The sequence below is a fragment of the Poecilia reticulata genome, chromosome 5 (genome assembly GCF_904066995.2).
Source record: "Poecilia reticulata chromosome 5, P_reticulata-male-v2, whole genome shotgun sequence".
In the NCBI taxonomy this organism is placed as follows: Eukaryota; Metazoa; Chordata; class Actinopteri; order Cyprinodontiformes; family Poeciliidae; genus Poecilia; species Poecilia reticulata.
Window position 1 is genome coordinate 23,450,443 of NC_088834.1, and position 14,490 is coordinate 23,464,932.

General features: G+C 38.4%; 2 protein-coding genes across 4 annotated transcripts in view; one reads left to right on the top strand and one right to left on the bottom strand.

Moving 5' to 3' along the window:
- The window catches only part of LOC103464974 (uncharacterized), a 32,704-nt gene extending 28,914 nt beyond the window's left edge, over positions 1 to 3,790 (bottom strand). The window contains exons 1-2 of one of the 3 annotated variants that reach the window (XM_081607306.1): positions 1,879 to 2,778; positions 1,018 to 1,097 (exon numbers count right to left, since the gene is read on the bottom strand). In XM_081607306.1, the coding sequence (XP_081463432.1) occupies positions 1,018 to 1,024 (7 nt within the window). In that variant the 5' untranslated portion in view covers positions 1,025 to 1,097; positions 1,879 to 2,778. Of the gene's footprint in view, positions 1 to 1,017; positions 1,098 to 1,878; positions 2,779 to 3,707 lie in introns of those variants that run through there. The other 2 variants (XM_081607305.1, XM_081607307.1) reach the window with 2 other exon arrangements.
- A 92-nt stretch (positions 3,791 to 3,882) lies between these two features.
- LOC103464977 (protein unc-119 homolog B-like) lies at positions 3,883 to 9,881 on the top strand. The gene is made up of 5 exons (XM_008409428.3): positions 3,883 to 4,114; positions 5,658 to 5,771; positions 5,936 to 6,035; positions 6,173 to 6,345; positions 8,032 to 9,881. The coding sequence occupies exons 1-5, from the start codon at positions 3,883 to 3,885 to the stop codon at positions 8,142 to 8,144; spliced, it is 732 nt and encodes a 243-aa protein (XP_008407650.1). The 3' UTR covers positions 8,145 to 9,881.
- Positions 9,882 to 14,490: the final 4,609 nt, after the last annotated feature.

Sequence of the window (14,490 nt, forward strand, 5' to 3'; positions counted from 1 at the left end):
AGATTGAAGCTGTGCAGCAGCTATTAAATAACAAGTTTCACTGCATGTACTGCAGGTACAGAGTGTCTGAACACACAGTGCTTAGATAATTATTGAAATCCAAGCAGAACATGATGCCCATAGGGACACATAGTGAAATATGTTGGAGGCACCACCATGCTCAGGAGCTACTTATCTTCAGATGTAGCTGAAGGAAAAGTTATATCTGAAGAAGTCATGAATAGATTGAGTCACGGATAGTCCTAAAGTTCAGCCAGTTTTCACCCAAAACATTCAGGTGTCTGCTGATTGAGAATAAAAGATGTGAAATGGCCGTAACTCAAAGTTTAAAAAAACAACAACAAAATAAAATATAATAAAGCCTGAAGAAGGCTGTAGAGAAAAGATGTCATACATTTCAAGAACTTTTACAAGGTCAGCAGCAATTAACTCTTTTATAGTGGTATTATTCTCTACCACATTATCATAGTGGTGGAGAAATTCCCTTTGATTGTATCAGTATTAACGAGGTATTGCACTTGAAATACTGAAGCTAATAAAACATCCTACATCCAAGGAGTCCACTGTTGCATAGACATCGTGATTCAGTTTCAATATACTGTACGTCTCCAGCAGCGGGTAAACATCAGTTTATTAATATTCTGCATCATATTTGTTACTATAAGGTGATATATCTTTAGAACAATTGGATCTTATTGATAACAAAAGGCAGGTCTCGTTTTTGATAACTGTTGAAATTGGTTGACTTTTCCTCATAAGACTCAAAGAGACTCAAAGTCGTTACACAAGAGTGACTGTCAGAGGCTGGAGCAAGCAATCCGTATGAGTCATATGGACTGTACAAAACACAGAACATCTACTTCTCCCACAGAACCGGGAACACTGACATGGTACCAAACCACCCTGTGACTGACACTGGAGCGCTTCGGAAAGAATCCGATTTGAAGAACGCCACGAGAAAGCGATAACTGTGCCGTTTCCAAAACTTCTTACACTAAATACCACAGCGCATTGTACCTGGCATCTGGTCGGGCCTGTAGGACTTTTCGCACAAACCGGTAAATCCACGTTAGCCTCACGTTGCCACTTTGTTACATCTGCAAAAAAATTGTTCTGGATTAAGCAGGCTGATTTGATCCCAAACAATAGTGTGCATGTGCAGTGAGGGAGTTCCTCCTTGTCGTATTATTCTTTAAGTTGCTACAACTATGGGTGTGCATAATATTGTGTAATGGGATCAGCCTGGGATAAAGCTGTGCACACCACACACTGGGGATAAATAAGAATAATGTGCCCTGTTTGCTTCTCCCACCTCATTAGTTTTCCTTACACTTGAATTCCTAGGCAACAAACACCGTCAGACAGATAAAGCTGCTGTAGAGTTGATTTAATGGATTTCTCAGTGGAAAGCCCTCTGCAGCTGCCTCTCTTGCTGGCAGGCCTTTACATTGCTTTATCTTTGTTTGTCTTCAGTGGCTGTCACCCTGCCAAGGCTGTGTTGCCCAGGCTGTTTTAGTTTTTCATGTTTACGTTTCTGAGTGAAAGCCCAAAGTGCACGTTGTTCAGGACTCGGTCTCACTCATACGTTTAGGTTACGGTTTGCATTAAGTTACTAAATAGACATGGTTGCTGTCTTATTACAGGTTGTTTATACGTTACTAATTAAAACTAATGAACTGACAGTCGTTGAACCAGCGGTGTCCTCCAAAACGTGAGAAAAATCAACTTTAACTTTCATTCAATCGAGTCAGCTGAGTGGAACACAGTTAATACGACCTAAACACACACACACAAAAAGGTTGTGTTCACCTGTCAGTGAAGCATTGCTCATTCAACAAGACATCACTACATGAATCAGAATAATAAAGTTTGCTTTACCTCGTGTCTTCACACGGTCATACAACTCAACGCAGGATGAAGTTAAGGGACGAAATTGTTCCTCTGTTTTCCGTAAGCGTTGTTGTCTGACTGTGTTTTTTTTGTTGTTGTTTGTCTTCTTTCAAGTCATTCCCAGTATGAAGACGTCAGCCTACAGCTACACCTCCACCCAGCAGCGGACACTCCCTCCGCTCCGCCGCCAGTCTCAGCTCGACCGTCTCTGAAGTCAAGTTCCGCAGGGAAACCGATGCGAATCCGGAAGTGGGGTGTTCTATCTTCAAAATAAAAGTGTGGTTTTTAAAGTTTGGTGCTTGCCTCCTGCGATGAGTACTTGTTAAAGTTTTGGTGGAAAAGGATTGTTGTTCCGTGTTGCTTTTCAGGGGCGGGGCCTTAGCTGAATTCAGAGAAGTAAACTTTTGCTCCAGCGTGCATACATACATCTTGCCCCAGAGTGTCTGACCTCACAAAGTAAAATGAATAGTCACATATTTCTATAAACAAATTTATAAAACTTGTTGACAGCCTTTCCAGTGGCGTTATAACGGTGATATACGCAACTCCTGCCATAACACACAGAATACAATGAACGGTCAGTCTTTCTTAACATTTCTGCTCTTGTTAAGTCTGAATGAAAAGAAGAACCGTAGCCCTTATTTTGAAAAGTTTAAACATAAGTTGTGTCTATGAATATTCAGCGTCCCTGTAGTTTGATTTTCAATGGACTGGATGAACGGGTTCTGATTGAAGAGAAAAGCCACTTTACTCACCAGTGAAAAGGAATCGGATCTGTGTTGCACTTTTGTGGATGCTGCTGAGGCTACCTGGGGCGTCGGAACAGGAACTGCCCGTCAGGCCTCACGCACAGTAAACACGAATTTGCATGAAACCTGAGCCCAACGTTAATTTGCGTTGCTTTTATGGGACTGGGAGAAGGAAACCGGGGAGCAAGCTCTCAGGAAATCTTAAAACCAAGGAGACCTCTTGGGTAATTCAAAGGGTGGGGAAGCATTTGGTTGACCTAAGGTGTGGATGCGTTATATAACTAAGGCAACATGGTTGATCTATTAGCAATCACTGAAACATAAATAAGTAAATAAAATTCAAAGTGATTTCCCATATTCTAATTAGTGTGTCACACTATATCAGATATATTAAATGTATTGTTAGAAACCACTAAAACAAAAAATATCTATCTATCTATCTATCTATCTATCTATCTATCTATCTATCTATCTATCTATCTATCTATCTATCTATCTATCTATCTATCTATCTATCTATCTATCTATCTATCTATCTATCCATCCATCCATCCATCCATCCGTCCGTCCGTCCGTCCGTCCGTCCGTCCGTCCGTCTAAATATTTACAATATAATATTCATTTAAAGATATAGACATTTCCAAAAGAGCAGGGTTAGACTTTTTTTTCTTTATCACACAAAACCTAAACTTACAAATACATTGGATATTGTAATGTATTTGCTTTATTACATATCAGGCCTAATTATTTACTTAAAACATTGCCCGGGCATGCGACTACCTTTGACATAATAATTTTGCCCTACATGATAAAAACTTGGAGCACCACTGAAATAAAGGATCAGATGTATTTACTAGGTAGTTATTGTCTATCTACGTCAATTTGAAAGTTCAAAAATAATTAGAAATGAGTACTGAACTAGAACTAATGGATTCTATTTAAACAGATTGGCTTATCCTTCATTTCCTGCATTCTCTCGCCCCCTCGTGGACATTACCAGCTAAGCGCTTCTACATCCTCGGTGCTCATAGAGCCAGTTGTCATGGCAACCGTACAGCATGTGCTTACAAAAACAAGAGCTTGACCGTTCACCGACTGTTATCTCGACATTCGACATCTGCGACGCCATCTTCCTCGTCCTCCGCTTCTTCTTCCAGCGTTTTGTCAGAGGAAGGGAGTGAAGAGCAGACGCTGGCCGGGTTGAAAGACGCAGGTGAAGCCGAGACAGACTCAGTCAGCAGCGATGAGCGGAGCCAAAGCCCGCAGCGACGCGCCTGTTGCTGAAAATGTCTCCAGCGGCGGGCACGGTTCTGCTGCCCCTACGCGGGACCGCAAGCCCGGCGGAGGCGTCTTGAAGAGGCTCAAGTCCCGGCGAAGCCAGGTGGAGAGCAGGCCCGTGACGGAGGAAGAGCTGCGGACGAAGAGTGGGCACATCTCTCCGGAGGATGTTCTGGGACTGCGAGTTGCTACGAGAGGTTTGGGGTCGCTTTTATTGCGGGCGAGACTTGCTGTGAATTACAGAAAAAAAAAAAAAAAAAAAAAAAAACAGGGCGTAATAGATCATTTAAATAGATCATTTAAAAACGGAGACAAGGGAACGAGCTACGATTCATCTCATTACAATGGCATTATTAGAAACACAAACAAGTATTTGCGTCATAGGTAATCTTTACTGTTTCTATATTTAAACAGTTAAAGAAGAAGACACTGGGAGCGTGTGTTAATAGAAGCAATTATGGCAGTGTAATAACTTTCTTTGTGCTGTATGGGTTGTGGTGAAATCATATTGTCATGTTCAAAGACGAAAACCGTCAGAGGAGGGCCCTCTCTGTACACTATCATGGTTAAGTCATGGCCTACATTTACAGCTTTTGAAGCTGTGGAGGCAACATTGAAAAGTTAATAACTGCAAGCTGTGTTTTTGCTTTTAGTGACTGTTCTGTGATAAACGCATCCATAAAGAAAAATCATCTTGTACTATTCCTATTCCAGGAGTCCTTTAGAGCGCAACACTTCTCTTTATTGTAATATTTAACAAAAAAATACTCTTATATGTCTTTTTACTTAAGCTTAAGAATAAATAAAACAATAGAACTAAAATAACTGATATAACATTTAATTTAGTTGACAAATTGGTTATTAAAGTCATTTAGATGTGCATGTACAACGAAGGGGGGGAAAAACGGAATAAATAGAAAAAATAAAGACTTAACGAAAAATATATTTCTTATGCCTTCAGTGAAATAATGTCTTTGAAATTCTATGTTGTATGCTATATTGAAGGAATACTTCTGGCTACCATAATATCTAAAAACATTGCTCATTTCAATTTCGTCTGCAGCTCTGGAGCCCTTGTCCTGTACCTTTTGTTCAATGTAACACCATAATAATGGAGACAGTAGCCTCAGAGGCTTTCTTATCTTTTTTTATGGCTTTATTACTGTAGATTCATATGTCAGTGTGGCTGTGTTTAAACATAATTTTATTTGATGTTCAGTGCAGTACAAGCTGTGTACATTAAGGTTTCTGTGCCTTTAAACAATCAGAGAAAGCCTAGATAATGATTGATGGCTTTGCTACGGTTTTGGTAGGTTCATTTAGAACATTTGAGCTAATCGGAGGCCCACCTGCGATTGCATTGTAAAGTCAATGTTTTGAAGTGGCCTTAACAAAGACCTAATTTCAACAACGATGAAAACTTGAAAGGCAAAGCAGAAAAGGTGTTTCAAGAGGATTGGACCAACATTCCAGTAAACTGTTGTCGGAGACTTGTTTCCGGTACCTGAGACATTTGAGCCAAATCAGAAAACGTCAAAGGCCGACCAAATACTAAGGAAATGGATTATCAAAACAAATCCCTTTCTCGTTATTTTGGCATTTAGCGACAGAAATATTTTTTCGTAATCCCAACTGAGTCAGAGATGTTTTGCCTGAGTTATTCCGATAAATATTGTTGCTATGTTTGCTTGTTTTTATCCAAACATTGTAACTCCCGTCCTCTGTGTGCTGTGGTTGCAGGATACCTCTGTAAACCCGAGGACAACGTCTACAACATTGACTTTGTACGTTTTAAAATCAGAGACCTGGAAACCAACACTGTTCTGTTTGAGATTGCCAAACCTCCGCATTCAGGTACTACATTTCACTGCTCTTTGCGCTGTTCTATTTCTGTTGGGTTTCACTTAAAAATAGACGCCTTGGCTCCTTCGACAGCAATAAATAGGTCACAGCCTGTTTGGGAATTTAACCCCAAACCTGTTTATTATGCTGCAAACTGTGTTGCTTTTTGCTGTCAGACGACGACGAGGAGCACGGCGAAGGAGACGGCACGGCGGGTCGATTTGTTCGCTACCAGTTTACGCCGGCTTTCCTGCGGCTGAGGACTGTGGGAGCTACGTGAGTGACTCACACATGCAGCTTGAAAGCAATCAAGCAGTTGTGTTCCTTATTTTTTTTTATTCAGCGTGCACCAATGATGATGACATTTTCACAGCTGTAACATCGCAGCCTTTCTTTTCTCCATTCGATCACAGGGTGGAATTCACAGTCGGGAACCGGCCCCTGAACAACTTCCGCATGATCGAGAGGCACTACTTTCGCGATCACCTGCTTAAGAGCTTTGACTTTGACTTTGGCTTCTGCATCCCGAGCAGCCGTAACACCTGTGAACACATCTACGAGTTCCCCCAGCTCTCTGAGACCCTGGGTGAGTGCCGTGGACACACACACAAAAAAATAAAAAAATAAAAAGAGGCTAAACAAACACAGCTCGTTTACCATTTTTACCTTTGATAGAAGATAAGTATTGGAGAGCTGAGCCGAGTTCAGCAGGCTTGGACTTGCACAGGTACAATGAAATGATGAAGTATGTTTGTAGTTTAAGCTTAGATTTTTGGGTTTCTTTTTTTTACTCGCAGAGATCAGATATTATTTTATCCAACAAGTACAGAACTGATTTCCAGAGTTTTTTTTTGTTGTTGTTGTTGTTTTTTTTTTTACAGCTGTGATAATGATAAAAGCGATAAGAACAATTTATGACTTCTTCTTAGGTAGTTGTGTAGCGGCGACTGCATGGTACAAACACGAACAAGCACAAACACTGCTCTTGAAAAACATTCCCATTTGTAAAAGAAGTATGATTTATATTTCTAAACTGAACGCAGCAGCTGCATTTAATCATATCTTCAAACTTAGACATTTATTTTCGCTCTTATTGAAGAAACGGTGGAGAAAATAGTAAAGCTGACAAATGAATTGGAATTTGCCATCACAACAATAAATCAAAAATCTTTATCATGATAAGAAATGTATCATGATAAATGATAATAGGATAAAGGCCCAAGCCCAAGCTAAAGTGTGTAAGCATTCAGAAAATACCAAATTGTTGTTCTATTTCTTCTTCTGCTTATGTAAACATTTTGGCTCCTTTGATGAAAAGACGTTGGACACATTTGGAGCAAAACGTTCTCGATGGTTTCATTCACATCGCCAATAGGACTGACGTGGTGAACCAGCTGATGGCAACAGACGAGCATCGTGGTTCTTCTGTGAAATACAAACTCAGTACATCACAGGCTTCACTTTTAGTCCATTACCTGTCATGTTATTTGAAACTTGGGAATGACCGACATTTTTTAATAATCTTTGGTGATTAGATATAGGTAAAACTAACGTTGCAATGCTGCATTCCAAAATAAAACTTAAAAGTGTGTCCTGTGGAAGAAAAAATTGACAGAGTTCATCACCCTGGTCGGAACGGTAGGTTTTAGTAATGAAAACGAAAAATAATTCATACATTTCTATGCTGTTACTGTGACATTTAAACTGTATGGTTCCACTGAAAAAGAAAAACAAAACATAAAATAATGACATGAAGTGCACCAACCTGTTTTTTTTAATGCTTTTTTTTTTCAGATGAGCCAAATTCCATTTTCCCAAGAACTAACCTGATTGCAGTTACCATCCACTGCACTTAGACAGTTCCTACACAGTTTGGAAAAATGTGGAATTTGATTTTATGGAACTGAATAACCACATTGTTGTGAACAACATTTGGATTGCTAGTCATTTATCCCTTTGTCTAAATATGGTTGTTTCCCAGCCGGCCAGGCAGTCCTCTGATTTTTGCAGTTCTTCTATTTAAAGCCTGAGCTCAACAGAAATATCTGCAGAAAAGTGATGTCAAGATCTGGCTTATAATACGGGCAAATCTTTTAACATATTGTTTTCTCGCTTAGCTAATACATTCTCACTGTATCGAGAAAGTCATGAGAAGGGCTGAAAATGCCATCAGGGATTCTAAGAAAAAAAAAGAAAAAAAGAAATCCAGTTTTATTTGAGGTGAAAACGCCAATGCTGGTTCGCTAACATGCACATATTGTCTACCTTGCAGTTCGTCAGATGGTGGAGTGTCCTTACGAAACACGGTCGGACAGTTTCTACTTTGCCGACAACCGACTGGTCATGCACAACAAGGCGGACTACGCCTACAATGGAGGACAATGATACCTGGCACCCTCGCATGGCGGCGTCCGCTGCTCACATCTGTTGACAGACGTGTACTGTACACACATGCATGCATAATGCAGAACATTCAGCTCAGACGTTCACACATGCACACACACACCCCTGCAGCCGTGTTCGAGCGGCCTCTCGTGTCCGTAAAGGTTCGACCCCAGTCGTTTGTTTCATTCTCAGTGCGTTTTATTTTGCTGGAAGTCGATGGTAGTCTTGACTCTGACGTACAAACAGGAAGAAACTCCGTATTGCTTCATTTATCTAGTTTTAAATATCGACAGATCTCTTTGATACTTAAAAAAAAAAAAGAAAAGAAAGAGGGCTAATCACTAGTGGCTGTGTAACATGTGTTTAAAACAGGTCAAACAGCTATTGGACGGATAATCAGACTCCTTTTAAGTGTCCCAGCTACTATAGAAATCACACACATGTGAACACGCACACACACACACACACACACACACACACACACACACTCAATCCCCAAGTGGCACCCATAGTGTTTGTCAGAAGCAGCTGTTCTCAGAGCTGCCGCCTCCACAATCCACTCCAGACAACATCAGGGGAGTGAGGAGGGGGTGAAAAAGAGAAACCATCCACAAAAAACCACTCATGTCAAACACACGCGGTTACTCCTGCATTCTCCTCTCTGCATCCCTTTCATTTCCACACAAAGAGACACGTCCACACTAGTGCCGAGTCTCATCAAAGGGTTTTTTTTTTTTCCCTTTTAAATTTAAGCCTGTTTGATTGTAACATGAAACAAGATCAGGTAACAGCTAAACTCTGCTTTAATTCTTATGATGACCTGTAAAAAAAACAAAAAAAAACTTGTTTTAGATATAAAAAAAGAAGCAAAAATCCTTCCTGTTTCACAGAGTGTTGATATCATGATGCATGTGATGATATGATTTAAATATATGTAATAAAATTTTTTTTTACCAAGATTCATTTGAGAGATTAAGTAAATGGAGATTTTTGTTTGTTTGTTTGTTTGTTTTAAAGTGATGGAGTGTTAAAAAATGTTTCTCATTCGAGAATGTTTAAAATAGCAAGAATAAACTTGAATGGTGATAAAGACACATGTTAATGTCACGATGAGTCGAAATATTGAAAGTGTGTATGAAGAAAAAAAGAGAAAATAGTGAAACTGCTGTTTTATCAAAGCAGCTTGTTTACACTTTTTTTAAATGTAATTGTGTCCTTTTTTCCCTGTTTTCTTTTTTTTCTGCTTTGCATTTTTTCCCCTTTTCCTGTTTTTGCAGTTTTTCTTTTTGCCATTATCTTGGTTTAATTATGGGAAGCTCAACATTTTTCAGCATTTAAATGTTTTGTTTTTTATGAAAAATTATCTTGAGCTGTTTAACCTTCACTTTCAACATTCTGTCTTTTCTTCTTTTGGTTTTGTAACAGGTACATAAACAAAACTTTGTCCTTTTTAAATCTTGTTCTCATAGTAATCATAGCTCAGATATTACTTTACATCTGATAGTAACTTTCAATTTTAAAGTTACCACAAAAGACAAGTTGACAAATGTTGGAAAATGAATTTGTTTCCTGTTTTCTTTAACGTGGACTGCTGTATTTCCTCTTTATGCTTTGTTAAAATGTTGGTGTTTGGGGCTAAAGTTGTTTGTAAAATATATACATATATAAATAAATACATATAGTTTGTAAAAATAATTTTAAAAAAGAACTAAGTCAATAAATAGACATTTTCAGATACATCATGTGTCCCGATTGTTTCATTTCCCATGCGGGGAAAAAGTTAAACCAAAGGAGAATTTGAGAATTTTTTTTTCTGTCCCAAAATTTGTTTTTAACATGTTTGATACAAACAAAGATTTCATTTAATTTGAAACTTCAAAGCATATGAAAGTAGGCAAAACAATGGTATAAAAAAAGTACAGAGGAAAGAAGGGCAAAGTAAGATAAGTTGTTGATGGAAAATTAGCTTCCTGGTGACCTTAACGCTTTTGTATTGAGCTGTCTTTGATAAATTTGATTTTAGGAGTAGGCCATATTTAAATGGGCTTTAAAATTATGTTTTTGCCAATGTTTGATAGTAAACAACAATTAAAACATTACCAAGTTTGACATCTGCTAGCAAAATGTCTTTGCATCAGGCTACATGGCTACTATCTTGCAGTTTGAGATACGTTGTTTGCTGCAGAACATGCTAATTTATGTGATTAAAACAAGAATTGGTTAAGAAATTCACATTTTTTTATGAACATCTTAAGATTTTCCCAGAAAGATTTTAAAAAGATGCTTTTTGTAGGATCATTGAGTTTCCACGAATGGCCACTGGGGGGAGGTATTTTACAACAGCTGCTATTTACGCTTTTCTGGAAGAAACCGCTGAAGAAATAAATCACAATAATTTTAGGTCAGAATTATCATTTTTTTCTATTTGAATGTTTTCAATAATTATTTTGTATTTCCTTTTACATTTCCATAATAAATGTTATTACTATTATTATTATTATTATTATTATTATTATTATTATTATTATTATTATTATTATTAGACTGAACAACTTATGTTTATTTTGGAACAAACAGAAGTTGCACAACATCTAAATGAACTCTGATATTTATTTTAACTGACTATATGAGATTAAAATCCAGTCTTTCTATTTTTATTCTCGCTGTTCTTTTTTTTATTCCTTTACTTCTTGCTCCCTTGCTCCGACTCTTCAAGTCTCCTCTGCCCTTCTCCGTGTCTGTTTCTCTCCACACCTATGCAGCTCTCACTCTCACCCTGTTTTTCTCTCTCTGCCTCTCTCTTTTCTTTCCTCTTCTCTCACCTGGTAACCAGACCTCTGGAGAGAAGTGTTGAGTTTCCACTTTCCCAGAGAAGAGGACAATCTGAGCCACACAAAGACCCACAATGGACCCCCTCTGCTCACGCCTCCCTTCGCTCCGACTCGGCACAGCTGCACACACATACACAGACACACAAGCACACACACACAATGACGATACGCGCAGCCCTCTGTTTTTATTTGCCCTTTCTTCCTCATTTTATCCCTGTTGCTCCTCTTTGTATGCTGTTTTTCTTCATCTCTTTTTCATCTAAATACCCACTATCTCCCTATAACTGGTTCTTGTGGGGCACTGAGCCCACCTCTCACCTTTCTCTGCTCCTTTACAGCACCTACACACAACAACCTGTATTATTCCGTCGCATTTTGGGTTTTGAGATAAAAGGCAACTTCTGATGACCCACTGAGATGTCCCAGACTGTGAGTGTGTTGTTGCAGCTGCGGCTATGAGGTTATGCAAACAGGAAGTGAGCAAAGTTTTCAATTTTACAGCAGAAATAAGTGATTTCTGGAGCTGCTCTGACACGTACAATGTCACAGTACAAAGCAACACCAGGATCAACAAATCATGTTTGAGGCACAGTTTAGTTGTTTTTTTTGTGACTATAAGCTCTCAACTTTACTTCTTTTTTGTTTCCTGACTACAAAACTGCCACAAAGCATAAATCTTAAAAAACTTAAAATGAAAGGAAAACAGTAAGTGAAGTGGGTCATTTTTAGGAAGCACTCCACACAAAAATCCTACAATCTCTCATTGTGTGCAATAACATAGACTATTTGATGCATATGTTAAATAGTAAAGTAAAAGACATAATAACATAAAGAACACAATGGAAGTAAATAGTGTAAAATTTGTATCAGATCTGTAATCTAATCAGTTAAAATGGTTCTGTTGTTTTTTTTATGTTTCTACTGTCTACTGTCTTTACTGACAATCTTCATAAATTAAATTAAAACTGATGTTTTGTATTCATGTGTTTTTACCATGGCTATTAAAGCCAGTGTCTCTAAGTTATGTGCCTATGAGTTCCATATTGAACACAGTGAACAGAACCATAAAAATTTACCTTGAGATATAAGAAGAAAAAAACAACAACAAAATGACAAGAATCAGTAACTCAGTAAATAAATATGCTGCTTTGGAAAGGCTCCTACAACGATGCCATGAACATTGAACTACTTTCACAATTCAGCTTCGACAGTCCTGTGGTTTAAACTTTACACAAAAGATGGGATTAGAAACAAGACTTTCTGCAACAGTTCACAGTTTGGCTCAGATTACATAACGGTACTTAAAACTGTGGGATTATACTTTTCTAAAAACCACAGTAATATATTTACTCATATTACTCATAGCGGGGAAAAGGTTTCTTCCAAATCAGTTGGGTGCAGAACCAGCAAACACATGCTCTAAAGAGGAAAGCACACGGTAGCGGAAGTGTGATTTCATGGGCTGCATGCCAAAAGGCTGCTGGGGGTAGCAGTTGAGGAGATTACATTTCTGGATCTTACAATGATTAACATTTTACTTTCATGGCAAATAGAAAAGCTCGCCTCTTTAGGTCATAGTCCTGTTAATAAGTATCATATGTTTTTGGTATGTGTGTGGTTTTGTAATTATGTTTGAATAATATTAGATCATGTGGGTGTACTTTGTTTTTATTATAAATGAAATTTTATTTGTAAATAAAACTGAATCCGATTAGAGGAAGTTGTTGCATTATGTTTACAATTTTAAATCAAGTTCTTTTTTTTCTTTTTAGGAAGAGAACCTAAGGCGCCCGTTAGGGGACATGGGGAATTTACACTTGAAATTTTAAGATGACATTTGTGACTGTATACAAAATAGAAAAGCAAATATTGCAGTACGCATATTGCGAGGCGAGGTAACTCAAAAGTATTGCGAGGTAACGCAAAAGAAAAAAATCCCAATGTCTGCGAGGTAACGCAAAAGAAAAAAATCCCAATGTCCCCACTGCTTGCAGTATTTCCCTCTCCCTCGGCCCCTCCCGTCCTGCAACACTCTAGGACACGCCCCTGACCACGCCCCATTTCCCCCTGAACTCACCTGATTGGTCCGTTGTTCAAGCGGTTTCTTTCCCGTTTGTAAAGATGGCGGATTTCTTCCAGAGAGAGTAAGAACCGCCGCGACCATTCCGCCAATGTGTCCCCTGTAGGAAATATTACAACAAAAACCTTCACAAGTTCCTAATCGCTTCACTGTCATGCTGAATGGCTACACTCACTGTGGACCGATAAAAACAAAACATAAGTGAAGATACATCTACGCCAGCGCCAGTCTCTTAGACGTGCCACGCCGGAAGTCCTGGGAAGTGTGTGACGTCAAAGAGTTAAAAGTTACTCGTAAGTACTAGAAAAAAAAACTTTAATATCATCCATCCCTCCATTTTCTTTCACCTTTGTCCTTTAGTGGGGTCGGGAGGTTGCTGGTGCCTATCTCCAGCTAACGTTCCGGGCGAGAGTGTAATATCAGTTATGGTAAATAATATTAAAATGTTTCCTTTGTCCAGTGCAGATGAAAAGGGTTTATTTGTTTATGGACCTGTTAAAAAACAAAACTGAAAAATGACATTGTATTGCATTTTTTGTCATTTTTTTGCGTGTAAAGAAATAAAGTTGTTATTATTATTGTTGTTCATTGTATTAAAGGATCAACAGCTTTGCAGTGTATAATCGTTGTGTGACCGGTTATAAAAAATTTAAAAGGAAAATAACTTTGCAAATCTTAATTGTCCGGGGGAATACCAGGCTGGCAGCCCTTTTAAAGAAATAAATAACCTTGTAAACCATCAAAAAGTTAATATGGTGCTATCTGACATTTAATTCTTGTAACCTTTGCTGTGTGCGTTACATTTAAAACTTTTTTTTCCAGTCACTGTAGTTCTACTTTATAAACTTTGTTTGTTTTTTTAATGACTGACACTAAGTCGGACAAAATTTTTTTGTTTTAGATCAGTTATGATTACCGAAATTATTTCGATTTTTTTTCAATGTGATTGTAACTAGTAACAGGTCTTTGTCCACTCCAAAACATTGACTTTGTTGCTGTTAAGCCACTTTGTAACTAATTGGGGGCTATGGTTAGAGTCATTGTCCATTTTGAAGACCCATTTGTGTCAATTTTAGTCTCATGATGCCACATGACATGTCTCCAAAGTCAAGGACTTTGTCCCTGAGTCTGTTTACAATCTGAAATGCAGCATGTTAAGTTGCCTTTAGAATAATGACTCATTCTCTCTGCATGGCCTTTCAGACTGTGTTGGTAGAAGACTTGCTTCCACTGTCTAGCTTTAGTCAGCATCTTCACAAGATATTTACTTTTTGTTCTCTGGATTGACACACATTTCGCTCCAAAATAAGTTCATCTGTAGTACACAGAACTCCTCTCCTTGAAGATGGCTGGACAATCTCATAGTGGAGGCCACAAGTCAGGTTTTGGTTGACTTTTTTTATTATTGTTCAGTGAAGACACAAAACAAAGCAGT

Coding starts and splice junctions, on each gene's coding strand:
- LOC103464977 (XM_008409428.3), top strand. CDS start 3,883: ATGAGCGGAGCCAAAGCCCGCAGCGACGCGCCTGTTGCTGAAAATGTC. Junction 6,036..6,172: donor CTGAGGACTGTGGGAGCTAC/GTGAGTGACTCA, acceptor ATTCGATCACAG/GGTGGAATTCACAGTCGGGA. Junction 6,346..8,031: donor CCAGCTCTCTGAGACCCTGG/GTGAGTGCCGTG, acceptor TCTACCTTGCAG/TTCGTCAGATGGTGGAGTGT.